We start from the raw sequence: 11,970 nt of genomic DNA on the forward strand, positions 1-11,970 counted from the left end.
AAGGGGACTATAAGGGCACTCATTAAGGCACGTCATTGAATTTTCTTGTTCTAGAGGGCACATCATCATAATTTATTGTATGAAGGAGCAGGGCACCTAATCATGTTTTCCACGGGAAAAGGGCAGCCAATAAGGCATTTCCTCTCGTTTTCGACACTCTTGAAGGGCACTTTAGCGCGCTTTTTCAACCATTGAGCCACGAGGGGGGGCGGTCGCCCCTCCTCGTGGTTGGTATATACGAGATGCGGTAATTATTATCTGTATTACTATTATGCCATTAAATATATCGGCCCATGCTATTTAGATGGTGGTACAAATATTGAGTTTACATAATGTGGGTTGTCTCAGTGCCTAGGGGCTAGTGACAGCCCAAGAGTAGTGTTTATAGAACGCGGGGTGTCTCAGTGCCTAGGGGCTAGTGACAGCCCAAGCCGATTTACTGCTGCAGCTTGGCACCCAGGGGCGGCTGCACTCTGGACGCAGGCCTGTCGCGAGAAGGCAAGCAAACCAAGCAATTGCTTGGGGCCCCGAGCTGGCCTGGGGCCCCAAGACAACGACCGGTTATGAATAAAATGCAACGACAAACTGATCGGTGATCGGCATAGGCGACCTAGTCCTAGGGCGGCAAATGTGTTGAGGGCGCCCTCTGGTGGCGCCCTTAATTAATTAAATTATATGAAACAAGTGGGACAGGCTATTAATTGATGAGAGAGGTCGAGATCGTTTTTGGCCTTTGGCATGTGCCACCGCGACCACTGACATACCATGGCATATATGCTTTTCAGGAACGGCACATGCCATTCAGGAACGGCACATGCCATTTAGGAACGACATATATGCCGTTCAGAAACGCGGCACATGCCACATATGGTATGTCAGTGGTCGCGGTGGCACATGCCACAGGCCAATAAACGATCTCGGCGCTAATGACTTATTTATGTCCGGATGACGTTCCTAAAAGTACACGCGTGCAGAATACTGTCTGACCGAGGAGATTTTAGATTGAAATGTTATTTGACGGATGGATAGCCATCTAGTAGGCCTAGTCTATTTGGGGGCATTTATTTTTAATAATAATACATATGAAGACATTCGACTGACATAGGCCTATGTAACAAAACGAACCTAACAAATCATATTGATAATTTGCGTAAGCGATGATCACCGTGGTCCTTTGCTGCTTGTAGTTATTGTGATTTGATAAGAGCATATAGTGTGATCAGGGCCGTCGGACTGCGGGGACAAAGGGGACAGTTGTGGGGGGGCCCAAGGCAGAGGGGGGGCCCATGACCAAAAAAAAAAAAAAAAAAAAAATTTTTTACTCAACCTTTTAATTTTTTACCTCCCCCCCCCCCCCCCCCCCCCCCCCGTCAACAACCTGGCGCAGGGGGGCCCATCAGTACCTATAGTATAGGGGCCCAGGATTTGGTGCTACGGCCCTGAGTGTGATTGTTACAGTCTAGCATCAAAGTGTTGATTGATATAAACTTGCATTTCCATGACACTGCTTCAGAGCAATTGAGAGAAAGTATTACGACAAGGGAAGTTCAAAATACATTGTAGCCTACTTTGTTTATTAAAGGTTGGGTATGGAATTCGCTTTTTTGGCCATTTTTGCAAAATTACTTGAAATCCTTATCATAACCCGCTTACAGCCACTGAGTCAGAAGTACTGACATGAAAATTAAACTTGTCAATCATCTGTGGAACGGGCAGGGCACGAAAAACTCCAGCCAATCATTTCCATTGCCACCGAGTTGCATTGGACAGTAAGTACGTCAATCAAACGGTCGTACTGCACTCCCCCTCCCCCGCGCGCGACCCCTTCGTGCAGTACTCGTGACCCAGAGCTCGTGACCCAGAGCAAGCTCCTGTTTGTTGTTATCCTGCGGTAGCTACTGGAACTAGTTAATCCACATTTGGACCTAGCAGTAGAAGACAATTTCCATGGCAGACAAGACGCCACCATCCCCACCACCACCACCACCACCAGTACCAGCAAAGAGAAGGAAAACTCTTTTTCAGTTTAATGTTTATAACATCTGGTGCAACCATAGCCGCGAGAACGTATTCTCAGCAGGGGGTGCTGGAAAAAAAAAAACCCGGCCTGCACTAGACTCGCAACTCGTCACATTGATAAAAAAGATATATAGCAGCGCAGCTCAATTACACCAGTGCATGCGCGCACAGTTGAAAATCGATCGTTGTGTTCACTTCCTTCACACCATGGTTCACATCCAGCTGCTCACAGAACAAGTTTAGCGCACCACCGCTACCCTCACACTTTTTCATATAACCTTTTTTCAGCACTAGGACATATGAGCATTAAATAAATGCTGCGTCTCAACATGCCTTGGACAGCAGCGAGGATGACTCGCTTTGCCACGGGCCGAAACAGTTCGGAGCGACCACAGCCAGAGCGAACACAGCGGGGCAGAGGAGTGTCAGGAAGTCTTTGGTGTACACATCAGTACGGCCTATTTGCACTACTGTTTAGTGGCAATGCAGTGTTTTATTCTATGCCTTTTTATTTTCGTATATTATTTCAATTAATATAATTTATTTATTCATGAAATCAAGATCTGGTCTTCAAATCTTTTTTCCAAATATAGGTCGTCTTACAATGGGGTTTGTGTTTATATTTGGACCAATACGGTACAGCGGGCGCTCACATGACGTTAAGCATTTCCTGGTGCATAATGTGACGCTTCAGAACCTAAAATCCCGTTTCTCCCCGTTGACAAGACAACACATAACCGGCGTTTTCAGAAATCTCCACTTTGGCCGGAGTTTTTAGAAATGATCGTTTTCTGTGATAAGACAGGGCCTCGGACAGGGGGTGTTGCAACACCCCCAGCACCCCTACTTCCCGCGGTACTGGGTGCAACTTACAGCTGAATGTAGTGCCATGTTGTTAAACGAAAACCTACGCTAGCCTGGCTCGCTCTCGCGCATCTCTGTTCGCGCTCGTGCATGATTGCACGTCCAGGTACTTGGAATGGGTGGAGTCAGAGTCAGCGTTGAAGGAGCGGGGGTAGGACCATTTGAGTTGTGTATTTTCAAAATCTGCTGGCGTTTCGCAAATCGCGTACCCAACCTTTAAGAGTCAATAAATGCATTGATTTACAATATGTTTACAGCACACCGACATGTGTATCAAGATACGGCACTATGTTTTTGTTTCAAGATTATACGGAGGGAATAGGCCTACTCTATAAAGTTAACTCTATTTAAAGTAGGCCTACAACGGAAACCTGGACATCCCAGCTCTAACCCGAGAGCCGCTCGATCTACGTGCACGCGCAGTAGCAAATACAGTGGCTGCTGTGCTTGCACACGACCACCTCGCTGCCGGAGGGTTCAGCACGGCGGTGTGTAGGGCCAGGCGTTTTCAAAAGCGACTGCTGCTGCCGCCCCCGAAAGTTAATATTTGAGGTTAGTGACGACCAAGTGACACCTCGACACTACCGCGGGAAGATCCAGGGTTCAAATTTGCAACCTTCCGGTTACCAGCCAACCAACTCTACCTCATGAGCCACATACTTTAATGTATATTTGATTTAGATGTGCTGACAATATACAATTTGATTTTTTAAACACCTTACCTTTAAAAAGTGAATCACAAACGGTAGGCTATATGGTGCTGCAACTCCAATTAGGGTGACCGGATCCCAATTCACCAGAAGTGGGACAAAGACTACGTTTGTTGTGCGGGACAAAGTGGGCAGGCCCGGTTTTATGTGAAATTACGTTCTAGGAGCGGGGGGGGGGGGGGGGGGGGGTTGAATGCAAGTTAGTTCAGCTGCTGTTACCTTATCTGCGTTTGAATCATGTTTGGGTTTTAGCAGGAACGTAGGCATGGACTGGGAAGCCTCCTTTTGAGCAAAACCATTTGTTTATAGTGTAGGCTACAGTAGCCTATTCAATATTGAATGAAGAAGGCTACTGTACAGAGTAGACAATATGATTTGCTTGTGAAGCACCTTAAAAACTCAATGTAGCCTATATTCATAGGCACACCCAGCCTCGCATTCAATATAACACAAACTCGCATTCAGTTTAGCACCGTCAGTAGCCTAAATAATTATATGAACACAATCTAAAATATCTTCCTACAAGAAAAAATAATTTGTTTGCTGTAAATGGATAAAAGTCAACAGATGCGCAATGTTCAGCTGTCAGATGTGTTGTGATCACTTGTAGCCTATTCCTCATAGCTCTCAGGCTGTGATACACGATCCACCACGATCCCATGCACAGTTTTATAAATGAGACCCCTGGGGTCTCATTTATAAAACTGTGCGTGGGATCTTTACTAAAAGTGTACGTACGCCCAAAAGCCAAGTTTTGCGTGCGCCAAAATATATTCCGACTTATAAAACCCTGCGTCGACCACACCTCTAACTAAGCAATCTTTGCTTTATAAATCACAGTGACTATACAAGTGTGCGCAGCTGAATCAGCTTCACGTTGAAAAAAAAAAAAATCGAGTCTGACTGTCAATAACAATGCGGGACAACGTCTCATTTTGAGGGACGTGTACAAAGTCATGTAAATGCGGGACTGTCCCGCACAAAGCGGGACATCTGGTCGCCCTAACTCCATTGCATTTATTTTGGGAACTGGGAACTTGCGGGAAGTATAGAGCTCGTAAGTCCGCCCCTTCCGGTAGACCCCCATGGGACCTCTGAGATGAATGGGTTTCAATGGAGAGCAAGTCATTATTTTCTGGTCCCAGTCTTTATATGCCATGGATTACACATATGTCGTTTGTTGATTTAAAAGATAATTTTTCACGTCAAGAATTTGAGTTTATTGTGCAATTGTTCAGTTAAAGGCCTACGCGCAGTGTGGCATCCCGCCCCTTTGACCTCGGCCCGGGCGGGTCCGAGGTTTAGTGTTGGACGGCGTACACCGCCGCCCCCCAGAGAGCATCACTTCTCTCCCCCCAATCAGCGAGATAGGGGACACCTGGCCGGAGGGAGGACAAGGCCCGGGAGCCATCTTAAAAGGAGCTCGACAACTGACGAGGGGGAGGAACGGGAGCGAGGGGCAAGAGGGAAGCGCTCGAGACCACGATCGACTAAAGGCTCACGGAGACCCTAAATAGATGGTGATTGTGTTCCATGTCGGAGATCATTGCAATAAACGCTGAGTGTGGCTTGACCCTCTTTCAAACGTGTGATTCGTACCTGGAACCCGTCACATTGGGAAGCGGGTTACCACAGCAGGTTAACCGGAAGTATTGATTAATGGGTACATAAAGGACTCAAAATATGTATATCATTCATAAAATGTCTCCAAAATAGCGTTGCAGTCCAGTTTTAGTAGTTTTTGGCAGTAACAGGTGTTTTCTAACGCCATTTGGCGATGACGTCACGTTGGGGAGACGTGGTGGGAGGTAGTCTCAGCCTAGGGTTGGATTTAGTGATTTGTTTCAGTGATTCACTTCCCGTCGCTCAGTTCGCCAAGAGGACTCGTTCGCGAATCGTTCAGTCGAGTTTCCGGTAGCGGTGAATCGAATCATGCACGGTTCTCTGAGTCAGTCAGACTCAGCTCCTCCTAGCGGTGAATCGAATCATGGAAGGCACGGTTCTCAGACTCAGCTCGTCCCTCGTTCTAGTTCTCAAACGTCAACGTTATAACTTTAACCAAACAAAGCGGAATCGGGGTGCAGTTGATTATTGGATGTTTAACATATCAGCAAGATAATAGACTTGATTTAGCAATGATGGTGGGGGTCCCGGGTGTTTTAGGCTCTCATAAACAGAACCCTGTGCAGCCCAAGACTAAATCTAGCTGCCAAAATTAACACTGCCTTCAAAACGAGAGCTGGTTAATTGTAAAAAATGCATTAAACTGTAATCAGAAAACGCGGTTATATGCTATAGACCCTATAGTATCTGTCGTATAAAGGCTGGGGCGAATTTCAAATATGCAAATGTTGAAAGTATGGACCGTCGCGATTCCCATTGAAACCAATGGCGCTGGGACTGGTCTTCACAACGAGAGCTGATAGATTGTGAAAAATGCATTAAACTGTATTCAGACAACGCGGTTATATGCTTTAGACCCTAGAGAGTATCTGTGGTATAAAGGCTGGGACGAATTTCCAATGACAAATATGTTCACTTTATGTTGAAAGTATAGACCGTCCCAATTTCCATTGAAACGAATGATGCAGTGACTAGTCTTCACAACGTGAGCTGGTATGTTGTAAAAAATGAATTAAACTGTAATCAGACAACGCAGTTATATGCTATAGACCCTATAGTATCTGTGGTATAAAGGCTGGGGCGAATTTCAAATATGTAAATGTTGAAAGTATGGACCGTCGCAATTCCCATTGAAACGAATGACGCGGTGACTTGTCTTCACATCGAGAGCTCGTAGGTTGTGAAAAATGCATTAAACTGTAATCAGACAACACGGTTATATGCTATACCCTAGAGTATTGGTGGTATAAAGGCTGGGACGAATTTCAAATGACAAATATGTACACTTTATGATGAAAGTATAGACCGTCACGATTCCCATTGAAACGAATGGCACTTCCGTCACGTTGGGATGAAATTGGCAGATTCAGAGTTTGCGGTTCAATAGATAATCAGTGAAACATTGTTGCGACACAAATGACACCTCTATCAAATGATCCGTCTTTAGAGAACGGTGAATTGCATTGGCCTTATGAGCTGTCGGCTTTCAGCCGCGAGCTTAGGGACCGTCTGCAAAGTGCAAAACTGAAAACGACCACAATGGTCAAATTTCAATAGCGTCGCCATTATTGACTCTAGAGACCCAAAACGTATTCCATATAGACATGGCCTCTATATGGTCTTACAACATTTAGTTTTGAGAAATCTTTGAGGATTTTTTATTTAGCAGCAATTTCAATAGCGTCACCATTGTTTAATCTAGAGCTCCAAAACATGTTCCATATAGGCATTACCTCTATATGTTCTTACTACAACCTGACTTTTGAGAAATATATGTCTTCTTATTTTTGAGGATTTTTTATTTAGCAACAATTTCAATAGCGTCACCATTGTTGACTCTAGAGCTCCAAAACTTGATCCATATAGGCACGGCCTCTATATGATCCTACTACAACCTTTACTTTTGAAAAATATATCTCCTCTTATTTTTAAGGAATTTTTGATTGGCAACAATTTCAATAGCGTCGCCATTGTTGACTCTAGAGCTCCAAAACTTGTTCCATATATTCCATATAATCTCTTTACAATTTACAGAAGTAACTAGTAATAAGTAACAAAATACTTTTTTTGAGTAACTACCCCGAGTTTATAGATTCCTAAAGATACTATGTTACACAGGCACTGTATTCTGCAGACCACTCTAGAACTTGTTTGTCGTTGTTGTTTCTGGTTGTGAGTGTGCGTGAATGCTATGCGTAGGCTTAATCGCAATTGCGTCAAGACAAATCCGATTGGCCAATACAGATTGAAGATAATAAAAAAATAAAAATTCAGTAAATTATTTTAAGTTCAGCTTAAATTGTCAAGATACATTGCTTCCAATAAAGTGAGTATTGGCACAACTGGTTGTCATTTTCATTTTGAGGCAGCAGGGAGTGTTGTCAGCAGCTGCTGAATGTAACTAATAAAGTAACTTATCTAATTTATTTACGTTTAAAGTAATACAAATATCAATCAAGTAATCAGTAAAGTAACTAATTAAACTCTTAAAGGAGTAATCGGTAATCAGATTACTTTTTCAAGGTAATTTGGGCAACACTGTAAATCAAGAAAACACAACTAAGGCTCATGCTGTAGATTAGAAGATTAGAGGAAAAAACATTACAAATCCCACCCTTTTGCCTCTAGTACAAATAAATGAACACATAATCAAGATGGGAACATGCCTCAGTAGTATACCTTTCTTTTTGTGTGATATGGCAATTCATCAAACAAGAATCATAGTTTCATTTCAACACAAGGAGGCACAAATCATTACAGTCATTGATCTTTTACTCTGGAGCTTAAGGTTATAGGAGGCTGCAGCCTCCTATAACCTAGCTTTGGCTGCCCCAGCCTCTGGGACCAGGTGCGTTCTGAAGAACTCTTGGATCTTGTTCCACAGGTGCATCTCAGCCTTGGCGTGGGCCTTGGGTTCCCCGCCCCAGGCGACCGGCGCCCCCACCACCCCGTGGAAGCTGGACGGGCAGTACGGCCCGAACGGCGGCTCCAGGTAGTGCCCTGCTACCGGGTACACCACCTTCTCAAAGTTGTCCTTCCCCTGACGTCTCAGCCTCTCCGTCATCTGGTCGGCAAAAAGACAACTGTCCCAGTTGAGGTCGTCCTCGGCGGCCACGAAGAGGAAGCGCCCTGTGGCTCGTTCGATGGGGATCAGCGATCCCTCGTTCTCCGGAGCCAGGGGATCGTGAAGGCTGTGCTTTACGTTCAAAGCCCCAGACTTCGTGACTGTGACCTTGCTGACGTCGTACATCAGGGGAGAGCAGATTTGACTTCCTCTGTAGAACAGGGGTATGGCAACGTTGGAGCAGCAGCAGTTAATCGACACGGTGGCTTTAACGTTTGGGAGGTGCGTGGCGATGGAAAGTGCCAGATCTCCGCTCTTGGATATTGATATTAAGCCAACGCCCGAATCCATGGCCTGTGAGAAATAACCACTGTTTGTGTAACATGCAATATCCCAGTATATGAGCCACTTTTATGATTACATAGTTCATAATCTCAAATTTTAATTGTATTGGTCACTTAAGCCTCCGGTCGAATTTCTCCCTTAGAGCTGCTTCTTGGCAGTGTTGGACCAGGTTAAGAAAAGCATGATTTAAGATCCAAGCCCGAAAAATAACGTTCAAAAGGTCAAAACATACTAGACCTGAGAGCAAAACAAACCACATTGGGACCAATGCCTGTACCCGACTAGGAATAATTACTTAATACTGTTTCATCAGAAACGTCATTGTGTCACTCAGTACTCCTAATTTTTCAACAATTAGCATTGTATTTCCACTTATTAAAAAGGTAACCTCAGGTTTCTCACCTTTGGATGCTTCCTTAACAACTGTATTGCCTCCTCAAAGTAGTCCAAGTGAAGCTTTGTGACCTTCTTGGACTGGTCGTCGTGGCCGTACAGCGCCAGAGTCAGAACCATGAGGCCACAGTTGGCCAGGAGAGAGGCTCGTCTCTCAGACAGCCCATCGCCGTAAATGTAAAGGTCCATGACAGCAGGGAACGGGCCTTCTCCTGAATAATGGGACAAATAGTGAATTTCAGGCTTAGCCTTCTGAACTAATCTTTAATTTTATGACCAACCAAATTAGAACTTTTGTCGGATGTCAAACCGAAAATTACAATAAATGTCAAGGATGGTTGGATATCATGAAGTAATAATATAACTGTTAGATCCAAACTTACAATAAACATCCATTATGGTTGGATATATGACAAATATGTCAAATCCTGTCAAAAACGTCCAAAGATTATTACGTTTTCTTTTACCCAGCTCTTATCATTATGTGCCTGAAAAAGTCAAAGAATTTGTTTTGGACCTTTTTGGTAATTAAATAAATAATTAATTAAAAGAAAGCAAAAGCTCTCAGCCAATCACCAGGGGGGACAAAGAGAACTCCACGGATGTTCCCTTCTTTGATTGGTTGTCGTTCGACCCCATCTGCCAGCAGACGCCTCTCATTGGTCGCCTCGGCCAACAGGGGGCCAGCCCCCGCCTCTCCATCGTGCACGGAGAACCTGACTACGTGGGGCCTCCGGGAGTCTGTCTTGTGGAACTTGGTGTGGAGGGCGTCGGCCCTCAGGGACCACAGCAGACCCATGGGCTCCACGCCCGTGTAGCTCCCGCCCAGCGACGGCTCCCTGCCGAGGTCCACGGCCCCGCCCGCGTCGGCCCTGTAGACGGCGGAGGCGTGGAACGGCACCCCCTTGTCGTCGGTGGCCCTGGCCTTCATGGTGACCACCTGGGACGAGCGCAGGCCGTCCACCAGCACCCGGACGGGCTGGGTGTACAGGCACTGGGCGCTGGGCAGCAGCCTCATGCGTACCAGGGAGGACATGCTTCCACCAGTTGTCTCTCCGAGATGTGCTGGAAGGTGATGGGTCCAGAAGGATCGTCCTCCACGCAGACGTATGGCGTTTCTGCAGTATAACTGCAGTGGTAAATAAATAAATAAATCAGTTATATATAGTATATCTCATCACAAAAGTTTGTGTTTTTATATTTTATTAGGAAAAAATATATATAGACGATAGAGGTCAGCAATAGGCCTACTCGCCGCCGCGCAATGACGTCGGTTAGGAAAAATAGAGTCTAATTCATCTTAAACAGTGCTGTCTTTTCCTATGTTCGAAAGGAGCCACCTTTTAATCTCGCCTGGACCCGATAACGTTTTCCACAAAGGTTAAGGAAAGGGGGCATAAAGGTTAGGAGATTAGACTTTCGGAATTGGGCCCATGTCTATTGGAAGTCTGTGATGCAGCCTACTAAAAAAACAACTGCAATGTCAAAATTGGAGTACCGGTTTAACAATACTGGTTATAAAACCCACCGCATACACATAATGCTTTTAGATCCACTGTAAACAGTAATGTATACATTGATCTTGGTGCCTTTGCCGTTTTGAAATAGCCTAAAGGACAAGATGAGCTGAGCTCCTCCAAGAATCTGTATCTAAAGTTGAAAAAGTCCACACGTCTTTGACATTTGATCAGAGACGTTTAATCTATCAAGGGTACCGTGCGATAATAATATGAGTAGGAAACGTAATGGCGAGGACTGGATGAGGATAAAGGCAGCTCAGCTCATTCTTAAAATCACCAAAATCCTTAAATACTGACAGATAGCCCTAAGCATTTATTAGTGGACACAAAACGAAATACAGTTAATTAAACCATTTGTCGTAAACCCAAAAGGATAATCTTCTACTTCAGCATATTGTTTAAAATACAACATTTGAAGATAACTACGCTTATTCCATTTATTTCCATTATAGGAAATTATTTAACAAATAATACAATTATATCTATTAGATCATAAATAATATAATATCTTGTCACTGTTAACAGGACTAATCCAGTAGACTACTCTGACAGCAGCGAGAATATCGATTTGTAGCCTACACCTCAGGGATTTACCAAGTACGCAGTTTTGTATCTTCGTATTGTTCACGCCTCATTCTATGTGGTCATCCTTACCCACACAAACGGGGTGCCTACCTCAATCACCCAACACCGACCACAGGAAAAAATCTATTGTTCCCGTTTTCATCCTTAAAGTGGTGTATAAATTAGTTCAAACACGTTTCTCGCACGGTGTCGACCCTACTTGACCTAGCCTACTATATTTATATCCGGATGACTTTCTGAACTAGCGTTGGATTTAGTGATTCGTTTCCATGATTCAGTTCCCGTCGGTCAGTTCCTCAAGAAGAGTCGTTCGCGAATCGTTCGTTCGTTCGTACAGTTAGTTTCCGGTAGCGGTGACTCGAATCATGGAAGGCACGGTTCTCAGACTCAGCTCGTCCTTCGTTCTCATTCTCAAACGTCAACATTACAACTTAAACCAAACGCAGCGGGATGGGGGTGTAGTTAATTATTTGATGTTTAACGTATCAGCAAGATAATATACTTTATTTACCAATGATGGTGGGGGTCCCGGGTGTTTAGGCTCTCATAAGCAGAACCCTGTGCAGCCCAAGACCCTAACCCTAACCCATCTACCTGCCAAAATTAACACTGCCTTCAAAACGAGAGCTGGTTAATTGTGAAAAATGTATTAAACTGTAATCAGAAAACGAGGTTATTGGGGTCACTAACACTAACAGGCGGACCGCGGTCCGGGTCCGGACCCAGACGCCGTCCTATACGGATCCGGACCTATAGTCAATAAATTATTCAAGTATTTTTAATTTTAACGGGGCACTTCTATTTTGACCGGCGCAGCGTTTCTAGACATTACGGTACTGGTTTAGCG

General features: G+C 44.6%; 1 protein-coding gene across 2 annotated transcripts; it reads right to left on the bottom strand.

Annotated features, from left to right (window-relative positions):
• Positions 1-6,858: 6,858 nt before the first annotated feature.
• On the bottom strand, positions 6,859-11,399 carry LOC115549063 (acyl-coenzyme A thioesterase 1). 2 transcript variants are annotated; one of them, XM_030364056.1, is made up of 4 exons: positions 11,214-11,399; positions 9,595-10,147; positions 9,028-9,230; positions 6,859-8,634 (listed from the first exon to the last, which is right to left on the bottom strand). In XM_030364056.1, the coding sequence occupies exons 2-4, from the start codon at positions 10,052-10,054 to the stop codon at positions 8,026-8,028; spliced, it is 1,272 nt and encodes a 423-aa protein (XP_030219916.1). In that variant the 5' UTR covers positions 10,055-10,147; positions 11,214-11,399; the 3' UTR covers positions 6,859-8,025. The 2 variants fall into 2 exon arrangements, with proteins under 2 accessions (XP_030219916.1, XP_030219917.1); XM_030364057.1 differs by having other exon boundaries at positions 11,193-11,390.
• Between the last annotated feature and the right edge of the window lie 571 nt (positions 11,400-11,970).

This window comes from Gadus morhua, chromosome 8, assembly GCF_902167405.1.
Source record: "Gadus morhua chromosome 8, gadMor3.0, whole genome shotgun sequence".
Lineage (NCBI taxonomy): Eukaryota > Metazoa > Chordata > Actinopteri > Gadiformes > Gadidae > Gadus > Gadus morhua.

Excerpts from the sequence above, each read along its gene's own strand:
- LOC115549063 (XM_030364056.1), bottom strand. The coding sequence starts at position 10,054 with ATGTCCTCCCTGGTACGCATGAGGCTGCTGCCCAGCGCCCAGTGCCTG. Across the intron at positions 9,231-9,594 it reads AGTTCTCTTTGTCCCCCCTG|GAGAAGGCCCGTTCCCTGCT; the intron begins GTGATTGGCTGA and ends CCCATTATTCAG. Across the intron at positions 8,635-9,027 it reads TGTTAAGGAAGCATCCAAAG|GCCATGGATTCGGGCGTTGG; the intron begins GTGAGAAACCTG and ends TATTTCTCACAG.